The 12844-nt window shown below is 34.3% G+C and overlaps 1 protein-coding gene across 1 annotated transcript in view; it reads right to left on the reverse strand.

Moving 5' to 3' along the window:
• LOC123679025 (plexin domain-containing protein 2) overlaps positions 1-12373 on the reverse strand; it is a 45764-nt gene extending 33391 nt beyond the window's left edge. Inside the window, exon 1 of the mRNA XM_045616340.1 lies at positions 12069-12373. Coding sequence (XP_045472296.1) covers positions 12069-12153 — 85 coding nt within the window. The 5' untranslated portion in view covers positions 12154-12373. The remainder of the gene's footprint in view (positions 1-12068) is intronic.
• Positions 12374-12844: the final 471 nt, after the last annotated feature.

Raw genomic sequence — 12844 nt, forward strand, 5'->3', positions numbered from 1 at the left:
TCTTTAACAACAAAGCTTTCACTGTTATTCTGAAACCTCGTCCATCCATTGCCCGAACCTGTGATGGTAAATGATTATAGAGTTTAATACAACTATATAGGATGATTGAAAAAAAGGTGTATATGCACAAATTGTATTGCATGTACGCAGAAAGCATGGTTAAAAAATGTGTGAGTTGCGCAAACCACATAGGGAACGGTGTTGTCTCGCGCGTATCCGTTTCCTAATGCGCTAGGCGCTATCCCTATATAGGAAACGGAGAAATGCTTGCAAAATCGGTGTTTTCATCAATTTTGATTTATCGGAATCGAAACCGAAAGGAAGGCAAATGGGGATATATATTTTTTCAAACAAATATAAACTTAATTAAAATATTATTTTTTCTCTTTAATTTCAATAAATAACAACAAATTTTATTCAATTTTAAACATTTTTATACCTAGCGACTTCAAAAGAAGCAAATTATCCTTAATGAATAAAAGCTCCGCAACTTTATCTACGTCCAATCTACTTTTCAATGAGTCTAGATTAGGCCAGCACCGCTGCATAGTTGTTCGCTTGCACCGAGTTTGGTGGACACGACAAATATTGGCGGCAATCGAGCTCACAGATTTGAATTTCGTAGTTATTTCCCCTTGACTGATAGGAATACGTTTTTCTGAATTGTAATCTTGTATTCATCTAATAGTCCTTTCAATATGAGAACTTTATCCAAGACAGCATGTTCTTCTGATGTGGAATTATCATCTATATCGCTATTTGACAATATAGCGGATAAAATTGTTTAGACACTGTTATTGTTATTAATATTGCTAGATTGACCAGCTACTGGTGAAGCCAACTCTACCCGTTTTGCTGCAGGAGCGTCAATATTTTCAGCCTCATTAGCTGATTTAATAAACTGTATCAATTTGGATTCGATCTGTTCTTTAATATGTATGTATTTGTTCTTTAATACACTGCTCAACAATTGATAGGGATCACTTACTTGTTCTAAATTCATTTCTGAAATATTCGCTCCAAGATTATAAATTTAGTCAGATATCAGAGTATTTTCAGTTGATAATATGGTTCACTTGAGAAAAGAATGAAAAAATGGAAAGTTGGAGAGAAAAAAAGACTTTATTAGGAACACTCAAAATTCTGTGTTTGAATAAAATAAAGATTTTATGATGAAACCACAAGAAGACTGAAGTTTCGGTTAAGCTAGTACCTAGTTGGTCCCCCACGAGCTCGTCTCAAGCATTCTACCCTACGAGGCATACTTTCGATCAAACGATTTATAAAATTTTGGGGCAAATTCGTCCAAATATCCCGTAAAGCGTTAGAAAGGTCCTCCAGGTTATTGATCGGTTGTTCTAAGGTTGACAATTGTCTAGACATCTCAGACCAGACATGTTCGATGCAATTCATGTCTGGAGAACGAGCTGGCCAGTCCATCCTATCAATAGCATGAGTTTCTAGCGCTTCATTAACCAGACGACTACGGTGTGGACGGGCATTATCGTCAATTAAAATGAAATTCTCGTCCACGGCAGCCGCAAACGGAACAATTATGGGTTCAATAATCATATCGTGATATCTCTGGCTGGTCATGGTGGTGTTCTGCAGAACAACCAACTCTGTGCGTTGGTTCAAACAAATGCCTCCCCATACACATATAGAACCTCCGCCAAAAGCTGTTGTGGGTACCATAAACTGTTCTGCATACCTTCGACCTCTTTTCCTCCAAGCAAGAATACGTCCATCGGAGTTGACCAAACGAAATCTAGACTCATCCGTAAATAAACATCGGCTCCAATCTTCAAGTGTCCAATTGCGGTGCTCCTCAGCCCATTGCCGTCGATGAACCCGGTGTTCCCTATTCAAACGGGGATGTTGTACCCTCCTACGTGCTCTCAAACCACGAACATGTAGTCGTCGTCTTACAGTCTGGTTCGAAATTAGAACTCCTGTTGCAACTCTCAGTGATCTATTGAGCCGCGACGCCGGGTAAGTGGGATTTCTCCTAGCATTGAGGATCAAAAGACGATCTTGGGCAGCTGTTGTACTGCGCTGCCGACCTCCCCCATGAACATAAGCTACTGAGTCGTTTTGGATGAACCTATTCCAAGCCCGACTCACGACACTTTGCGAAACATTCAACTCGCTGGGACAAACCTTCCTGTATCCACCGTATGATTTGGTCCAGTTGCACAGGAGCCAAACGTCTTCTCGGCATGACTGATAAGCTGATATTGTTCTCATTTCTTCAATTATTGTCACCTCATGTGTTTGAACGAGAGAAAACAGATTTAATAACAAATACCACATTGCTTTTCACTCCACCTGTAACAGCCTACAGATAATAATCGATTTTGTGAACAAGAGCCGATGAAGTGAGGAAGACTTTGATATAATCAACTCAAAACATCTTACTTTTTCCTTAGAGAACATATAATGTACAGATATTCACGAGATAACTTGAAAAAAATACAAATGAAGAGAAGTTCATAAGTGATCCCTAGCAATTGTTGATCAGTGTATATTCGATGAAAACTTTTGTTTTATACTCAGGAATATAGATATGTGGCTATTAAAAATAACATGTTCGAATCTTCAATTCGGTTGGTCGAGGGTACATTGTATTAGAGTTTCAAACTTTCATTTCTGTCTGGTTCATTATTTTCTATTTGAAATGTTAACTGCAGTGTATGTATTTATGGAATAAGGTACTGATAAAATGCAGGTTTTGCTATCGCTCAGATTCTAGGTAATCTTTTCAGGAGGATGTTGCATGTGGCAAGGACTCCTCTGCTTTCCTGTTTTGCCAGTCAATCCAAACTGCCCTGACTTTGTGAGTAATTCAGTATCTAAGCATTCTAAACCTCCGATTCAAAAGTTTCGGAACCGAAATCGGAAGAGGAAGTGTAATTTCAATCGAAGCTCCCTAATATCCCTTATTCAGAGCTACTACCCAAGGATAAATATGGAAATTATGGAAACATACAAGCCTTCCAAGGAAGAAAATATATCAATTATTCACTAGTCACCACCAATAGATCTAACCTGAACAAAAGCAGTTAAAAGAAATTCATTGGTAGCTTCTTTTCATCTCCAGATCCAAAGTAAACTCCTTCTTTTGGAATTGCCATCAACAAATAATGCAATAATTGCTTTTTCCACATTCATGCAAAAAGCAAAACTTTATTGAACTATATTTAGTGGAAAAAGAAGTTCTTTATTGCACTAGTGCAATAAAGTTTTTATTGCACTCATCTGTCTTTCTACTTCAACGTGCTGTCATCATGACAAACAAATATTTCAGCCTGAAGGAAATAAGGATGTACATTTACCAAGTACTAGCATAGTATAAGGAATGGATAGTAAGACAACCGCCGTTTGACGGCAAGGAACTCGTCACCAGGGGTCGCTACTGTAGTTGGATCCGGGTGTGTTACGGGTTGCATATATCGAACACTATTGACTACCCAAAGTGGAGAAGTAACTCGATAATAGATAATAATATCAAAATATAGAAATCTTTTGACCACTCTATTTCAAATATTTTAGTTCTTCAAAATAACACCAATTTTTTCAGAGGGCTCAACTTTACGGACCAAGTAAAACAAGGACAGTAAAATTCGAGGTTAAACGTGAGTGCAACTAGATGGCGCTCAACATCAACAAAATCTAAAAAAGCACTACACTGGCTTACTATCCTTTCCTTATACTATGGTACTAGTAGGTTTACAGCAGTAACAAATCAAAAAGTGGATTTAAAAAGTACTTCACTACGAAATATTCATATTGAAAATTGCACCAATTGTTCATTCGCTTTCAACATTGAGGGTAAAAATAAAGTTTGAGTTAAATTGTTCGTAACGTATTAGTTCCTGTTTCAATGCAAATCGATATTAATAATAAAGTATTCAAGTTGCGCTTTTCATTTTCCTACACCTAGTGCCGCACCTCAATAAATCATTTTTTGCTTTTTGCATGAACGTAGAAGAAATGTTGTATGCAACTCGTGCAAAAATTGTTTATTGCACTTGTTGCATAAATAACTATAAACGAATTTTAGATTAACCAAAATTATAATTTTTTTTTTCTTGAACGATATGAACATTCATTATTGGGAATGATGAACCACGAAAAAGTTTTCTCGCACCCATACCCTCGCAACTAATTTTCGTCTGAAAGTGGCGAATCGCGAATCAACAAATAAATGACAGTGATTATCAACATAATCGCATATATAACTACTATTTGACCTGGTTCGATACTACAGATAAATAATTTCCACCACGTCACTGTCTGTTGATTAATCGATTTCGTCAAGAATTTGGGGTCAGATAGATGCAGACGGACAACATACAACACTATATTTCAAGAAAAAGGAATGAATGAAGCCAGCAATCTACTGGAGTGGGATGTTTTTTCAATCAATTAAAATAAGGGAGACACGTTCAATTTTGCCAACGTTCTTCAGCTCTCATAGCTGATATTTATGATTACATACATAGGTGTTAGACGTGTCCTTGAATCTCCAACGTAGAAATGGACAAAGTTCAATGTAACGACCTCTGGTTGAGGAGAACGAACGATATTGCAGACGTAGGTTGAGGAGTCTTAGTGGATATTAGTAATGAAGGCTAAAAATACGAATAAAATTCGTCAGTTGATTTATTTAATATGCAATATTTCATGAAAGTCTGATACTATTAACAGTAGAGCAGCAGCTCAACGAATGATATGTAGTACATAGCATTTTGAATTCCACTTTTATAATTCCATGATATGTGTACACTAGACAAATATTGCAATATGGATCAGAAGTTCCCGGTACATATATTGAAGAACCTCTCGGATACCGATCGGACATATTACCAACTCGATCAAATCAATGAAGTAAGTGGTGATGCAATAGTGATGCATTCAAACTCTGAGTTTTAGAAGACAGTTGTGGTAACTTGGCGAGATCAATTTTGACAATCCCTTTAAGCGTTTTTTCACCTTATTATTTCCAAAAATTTTCACAACACACGTTTTGGGATGTGTAGTACCCAAAAATCGCAAAAAAAAAAGATACGTCCTTTCGCTGTTCAGAGCTCTTCTCTGAAAGTATAAGAGGTATTCCATTTTTCTTTTATGAGCAACTTTTGATGTGAAAGGACTATACAGTATGAGTCAATGGTGCTCGATCGGTCGATAACTCTTGGGAATTTGGAGAATGATTTTAATTTTGACGGAATCGACAGTACTCAGCGCATAAGCTCAAATTATTTTTGGCTCTACAGGCTGGTTCGTAAGTGGTGAAACACGATACCACCCGGAGTTGAGTAGTAATCTTATCCCTTTGAAACTATGCGTAGAACGTATTCTGCCAGCCTACGTATCATTTAAAAAGCTAAAAAAAAATACCACAGATCAATGATGACAAGTGGGGTATTTCGAAATAAGAATTTCATTATGATTAGAGTATGTGCTGTGTTAACCATTTGGCTCTGACCGACATGAGGTAAACTCTTGGTACACTTGGCTCAAGGACTTCAGGAGTGATTTATTTGCCGTAATTCTTCTGAATTATTTGGCCTATTGAAATAAATTTTAAATGACCCACAAAAAAAAGTCTAAGGGGGCTCTACCGAGGGCTCTACGTCATATCCAGCTTCCAGGAAATGTGGCTTCAAGATATTGACGTACGTTTTTTCCAGAGTGGGGAGTCCCATCTTATTGCTACCACATATCCTGATTAGGAACATACGTCAGTGTCAATTGGTTAACTCAGCCCAATTTGAACATTTGCGCTTAATTTCGTTTGTTTTTTGGGTTGAAAAAAAATTTTCTTCCATGAAAGTTTCATTTTAACTATCACAGCAAATTTGTTATATTCTCAAAAAAAAAAATCTTAACTATGGCACCAACTTTTCTAAATAAATCAGCAAAAAAATTGGGGTAGTCATTTTAGTCACTCTGTAAAAATGGATGACGTCATAAGTAAAAACTGAAATTGGCCATCAGAGTTATTGCCGCATTTGGAGTGAAGCTAATCCTCAAGTGTATGTCGAAACACCGTTACATCCAGAAAAACTGACAGTTTGGTGCGCTTTATAGGCTGGTGGAATCATTGGTCCGTAATTCTTCAAAAACGATGATGGCCAGAACGTTACAGTCAATGGTGATCGGTATAGAGCCATGATTACTAACTTTTTCATTCCTGAATTGAACAACCATGATGTCCAGGAGCTGTGGTTTCAAGAAGACGGCGCAACATGTCACACAGCTCGTGCCACAATCGATTTATTGAAAGACACGTTTGGTGACCGCCTAATTTCACGTTTTGGACCTGTGAATTGGCCTCCAAGATCTTGTGATTTAACACCGCTAGACTACTTTCTGTGGGGCTATGTAAAGTCATTGGTCTATGCGGATAAGCCACAAACCCTTGACCATTTGGAAGACAACATTCGCCGTGTTATTGCCGATATACGGCCACAAATGTTGGAAAAAGTCATCGAAAATTGGACGTCCAGATTGGACTACATCCGAGCCAGCCGTGGCGGTCATATGCCAGAAATCATATTTAAAATGTAATGCCACAAGATTATCTTGCGGATAAATAAAATTCATGTCAATCGAATAAACCATCGTTGTTTTATGCAATTTAAAGTTCTATAGCTCTAAAAAAACACCCTTTATTAATGTAACTTGTGGATAAACTTCATTTTATACCTATGAGTCATTACTTATCAATACCACTCTCCAACCAGTCCTTTCAATTGATCAATTCAGTTTATAATTTATAATTGATTTTATGTTTAATATGCGACTCAATCTCAGAAGGTTTTGATTTTCTTGAAAAATATGCTAGGAAATTTGTACAATGGTCCGTTATATCGAAATCAAAACAACTGGATCAACTTCAACTTTGCCTTGTAAACAGTTGTTCTCCTTAACAAAAATTAGGTCAATAATAGATTTTGCGTGATACTAGTAGGCCTATTTATATGAGATATATAGTCCATTCAGGAATCGAAGTAGGTCTTGAACGTCCAGTCGCGGCTTCATTTCTGGTTACAAAAATATTACTGAAAATTGCTGTGGTTTCATTAGGTCCCAAATTTTCGAAATTACGAAGAGAGGCATGCAGTCATGATTCTATATATGGGAAATCATGTTTGATAGCCCAAAAATATAGTGGAATGCTTTCACATTTCAAGGAACTCCATAATCTAGAGATATCTATTTATACAAGAGCCGCCCATGATAGATAGAAGACCCCATCGAAGATCATTAAAATATGATCATTTCCACTAAAAGCTTCTTGAATAATTATTGCATTTTTGATGTATGCTGGGTACCTGTTTACAAAATTATAATCATATAACTCTAAACGTGCTATATTATGTCAGGATTTATGATCCATTTTAGGTGTGGCAGCTAAACAAGAGAAGCAAACAGAAAACTTTGATAATTTGAATAGTATAGCAGCTAAAGCCAAAAAAGAGATATACCTAACAATATTCAATTTCGAAATAGAATAAAAATGAACTATAGATTGTTTACAGTTTCTTATTTACATAGCTGGATGTCGGAAAAAATAAAAATCTTTCACCAAAGAATTCTTGTAATTTGTTATCTGTGTTGGGATCTAACACATTTCGCCAACTATTTGTAGAAAAGGTATTAATTGTTCAACAACTGAATTTTGAAATATTTTTCCATTATTAGATTTTTGGTAACCCTTATGATCACAAGGTGGTAATCCTTATGTCAAGAGTTAAATCACATACAGGTGAAAATCCATGAATTGTTCCAGCATTCAAAATAGTGTAGCTTCAACCTTGAAAAAACCTCATCGGTTGTTTTCTAGAGTCCACTATCGACTATATTTGTCAAATATCCAATTTTATCATTTTGTTGCAAGTATTCTCTGTATTTACCACAAAATCATAATCTATTATATTTTGTTGTTTATCAAAATGAATTCTTCGATCATATTTTTTGAAAATTTATGTAATTAATTTTATGAAATGTTGTCTTTGATTGATTGAAATCTAAGTGCTCTTTGGCTAGTTCAAAAATTATTATCCAGTCTGAGAAGTCCATTGTTTTGGGATTTGGTGAAAATAAAATCATTCAATGGTTCTTTAAAGATCATATTTCACAGGTTTTCCCTGTATCTCTAAATCGAAGCTTATTAGGATATGAACTTTTTTCATAAAAACAGTTGTTCTATCCAACGCCAAAGTTATTGAACTGAAAGCTAGACAAACCTGCATTTTTATATACTCGCGGGGGAGAAAAAGCCCTGCTATTCACTTTCCGCACGCATATGCGTGCGGAAAGTGAAAGTGAAATGATTTACGAATAGAACAATGAAGTTGTAGTTAACACTCTCCATTTCATGGAATATTCATTTTTCAGAAATAAAGTTACTTTTTATTTCTGAAGATGATATAGTTATTTTCCTAACAAGTGTGGAAAGTGCCGTTTCCGCACTTGATAGCTTCGCGTCGTTCGGTCAACTGCAGTCTATTGCGGAAAAGTATAACTTTCCACACTTGTTAGGAAAATAACTATATCATCTTCAGAAATAAAAGGTAACTTTTGATTTCTGAAAAATGAATATTTCATGAAATGGAGAGTGTTAACTACAACTTCATTGTTCTATTCGTAAATTAGGATCCACCTTATTTTTCGATTGAATGATATTTTAATAAGAACAATGGGGAATCATGAGTTGGTAGACTCATAAAGAAATGATTTATTGCTTTATGACGAGTTCAATTGAACTTCTATTGTACACAAAGAACAGTTTAATGTTTGTTTTCAAGATCAGGCATTTGGTATATGTATATTTAATAATCGTCTGTTCGGAATTCCGATGTGTACATTATCATTTCGGTTTATTCAAATGAAAAACTTGTAGTTTTTCATAAATAGAAACTTTCTAGACTAGATAAGACGAACTTTTATGCCGAAAAGAAAATATGAATAACTCATACCTTAATCTTATCATTCCCATCGATTATCAATGGCAAACAAAACTTATGTACATACACTACAAACTATGATTATTTATATACATATCTATTTCTCGATAAAGGTGGAAATGACACGACTTGTTTCTCAAGTTCAAACCACGTTGAAGGAATATCAATAAACATTTCCTTTTACCAAGCGTGTCAGAGAATATTTTATTTCACTGCTTATCTAACTAATGGAAGTTCCTTCACTTGTAGGAAGCACACCCAAAAATAAATTGGTTCTTTCACCGATTCTATAATTTTGTCTTGGTCGAGTTCTGTGTTCATTGATTTTTCAACTGCAAAATTTCCTTACATTTATTTTGAGCGCTCGTTCTTCGAAAAGGCTTCTCTATAACTTCGGCACAATATCTGCAATTTTCGAATTTTGGGCTTGGAATGGTCTCAAACGAAGGTATCTCGAATGTTACAGTAATGGCGTTAATGGGTAAAATCCGACGAAATATGAAACCTCGAAGTTTTGTTTTCCTATTTATTGCAAAATCACTTAATTCGATCGAGACGAAAACTTGCATCTAGGTTCACACCGGTTGCTCTTGTAATACGTTGAAAGGAGAGTTGAAATGTATGATGCCCCTTTCACATTTCCTCTGTTAATACTGAGATTTATCTACAGTAGTGTAGACATATTTATTATTTGAAGTTAATAATTTTTTGTATTACTCTATCTCAAAAAAACATTTACATCGTGATTCATTAGCTCACCGACAAACTTTGTCATATGAAATATTATGTAATTTTAACAAAAAAAATTTAGGGGAACATATTATATCCGATTTCAATTATTCAAGAAAATGAATGGCTTCTAAAGTTTCGTTAATGTTTATTGATGTAATTCATTAATAACAAAAAATATGCTCAGAAATAAGCGTAAACTTGTCACTTCATTATCATTATCTAATTGTCGAGTTCTGTTACACTAAAATTTTAGCTTTCAGCACGGAAGAGTATGCAGATATCAAATTCATTTATGGTTAATGCAATGGAAACGTCAGTGAACTATTAACTCTCGTATTTACTATTGTTTCTATGTACTATTCACGTTTATTTCTAAGGATACTTTTTTGTTAATAATGAATAATATCAATAGACATGAATGAAACTCTTTAAAACATTTATTTACTCATTTTATTCATAATTGAAATCGCACATATTTTCCTATAATGTTTTTTTGTTAAAATTTAATGACCTTTCTTATGGCATAGTTTGACGGTGAGCTGATAAATAACCCTATATATACAGGGTGTATTTGAATAACACCGAAAATATGATTTTTGAACAACCCTACCCGGAAAAGTTACACCCCATCGAAGATTAAAAAGATGAATTGTGTTTCTTTTTTATTTTTCATGTTTATTGAACTGAAGACACGAAACTTTGTAAATATTATTTGTCAATAAAACTAAACATTTCGGAATTTTTTCAAACCTAAAATATTCTTGAAAGGGGTTGAAATAGTCAACCCCTAATATATTTTTTGTTATAACTTTTTTCGGATAAAAATTTTTCCTTTGAAAAAATCGATTAAAGGCCATTTACTAATATTGTTATCTTTACAAGTTTTTTCGATAACTTGAGCATTTACGAGAAAAACATAAGTAAATTTATTACAAGCTCATGTTAAACAGCATTTTATTGAACAAGAACCAACCAAATTATCGAGCAAATCATGATTTAACTAGGATTAGACTTTTACAATAGTGAACAACCAAGGAACAAAAACCTGTCGAATATCAATACAATTATAATATTTATTGGATTTTTTTTGTTAATCTTCGGTTTTCTGTTCTTCAGTTTTACCATATACTAACCTTAATTTTCATCACCGAATTACCCAAAACATTTTTTCGATGTTATTCATATACACCCTGTATGTTGAAAGATAAAAAATTGTGTAATTTTGATAGAATTTTATGTATATATAAGGTTCACTGATAAGATGATTTGCCCCCTGAACCTACCTTGTAAAATGTCATGTCTAGCACATTCCGTTCGAGAGTTATCGTGTACACGGCGGCCGGACAGAATTGATTTTGAACTCTAGTTCTTTATCAATTAGTCGAATCATTAAAGATAAAACTCGGCATAAAATTAGAGAATTATGATGGTCCGTTATTTCTCTAGAACAAGCCGCACAAAAACGTAACATAAGTGCTCCCTATCAGTTTTAAGCCTATCAAGGTTACATTCAACAGACTAGAAAGTGAAAAGGTAATTCAGTAATAAATACCTAATATGTATCATTGAAGAGAGTTAGCAACAATCAACTTTACAAGTTTCAATACTCACAAAATGCGTAACTTCTATAAAGTAATATTCATAATATTATCAACAGTTCAAATAAACCAAAATACTTAATATGTCTAAATGAAGGAGGGCTCTGAAGCTATTGTTTCTCATTAAGGTGAAAGTGAATATCAAATTAAATAAAGATTAGTCCAAAAATGGGCAATACATATTGAAGATAATGATGCAAAAACTGAAATGAGATACCTACTTTCTCATCTAAATGAAACGAATTTGAAGCGTGATATGGCATAAAAAAAGTCTGGAAATTCAAGATCAAGTTTACCTACTTAGTGTTTATACATTCAACAAACATTAGTACTAATTTATGGCGATCTAAAATGGTTATTGTTGTTATTATTATATCACAATTCAAGGGTAATTTTTCTAACATAGGTACAGATCCCTGATTAAAATACGTAACATATTTAAACTGATCAGAAACTAACTATTCTAGGATAACATAAATTTGAAAATAAATAATAACTGCTGAACTTAAATATCATTCCTGTTTTGTTTCGTATTATAGAATGAATCAGCAACAGGTTGTCTCCTTCACGCAAATATTCTAAATTGTGGAGCAATACAAAACACTAAACTTAATTTAGATTATATTTATAATTCATTAGAAGAAAAGAAAAGCAGATTTAATACAAAAGTCTCGAAATATACTGCTTCAAGTAGCTACAGACTAGAAAGCAATCTGTTTTGATGTGACCTAATAATAAATTATTTGAAGGGTTAACATACCATCAGATGCGTGTATTCCAGAAGTTTCTATAAAAATAAGTGAATAAAAAAGAATCACACTCGCACGTAAAGTTAATTTAGCCATATTAAACAAAACCGTATCAATTTAAGCACAGCAAATCAGAAAAACTCCGAACACTAAACACGACAAAACAACAACTACAGTAACAGAACAGCCTACAAGTTCTCAACCTCAACTTCAGTCTTCCCGTCTTCCGTCACAATTCACAAAAATAAGTAGGAAAACTGAACTACGGACGGAAAATATGGTAGGAGAACTACATTTCGGAACTACCTACATAAGTGTTCTGCGCTACCTACGGAGTTGCATAACCAAACTTATTTTCGTATCATAAACATTAATTCGAATATTCAAGGACATTCGGAAAAGGTCTGATTATTCCTCAACAAAAATAGTAATTTTGTCCAATAGACAAAGGTATCACTATCACCTGCAAAAGGCATAAATATGCGGATTGAATTATGAAACCAAACAAATTTTATTGTCTGTAAGTAAAATGCTCACTCCACTCGACGATTTGCTCTTTCTGCTCAATAATGTTTTACTAGGCGAAAAACCGGTAAGAACGTGTATTTTAAGATGCTTCCTCAGAGGATGCTCCTCAGAGGATGCTCTCTCTGAGGATGCTTCAGCTTAACTGATATTTTTTTATTTTTCAGGCATTCGAAGATATTATTCTTCTGATCGGAACTATAGTTGCTTTTATTGCGTTTATATTATGGTGCTGTTTTCCTGTTGTTCCGAAAGAATCTCA

This window comes from Harmonia axyridis, chromosome 4 (assembly GCF_914767665.1).
Source record: "Harmonia axyridis chromosome 4, icHarAxyr1.1, whole genome shotgun sequence".
NCBI lineage: Eukaryota > Metazoa > Arthropoda > Insecta > Coleoptera > Coccinellidae > Harmonia > Harmonia axyridis.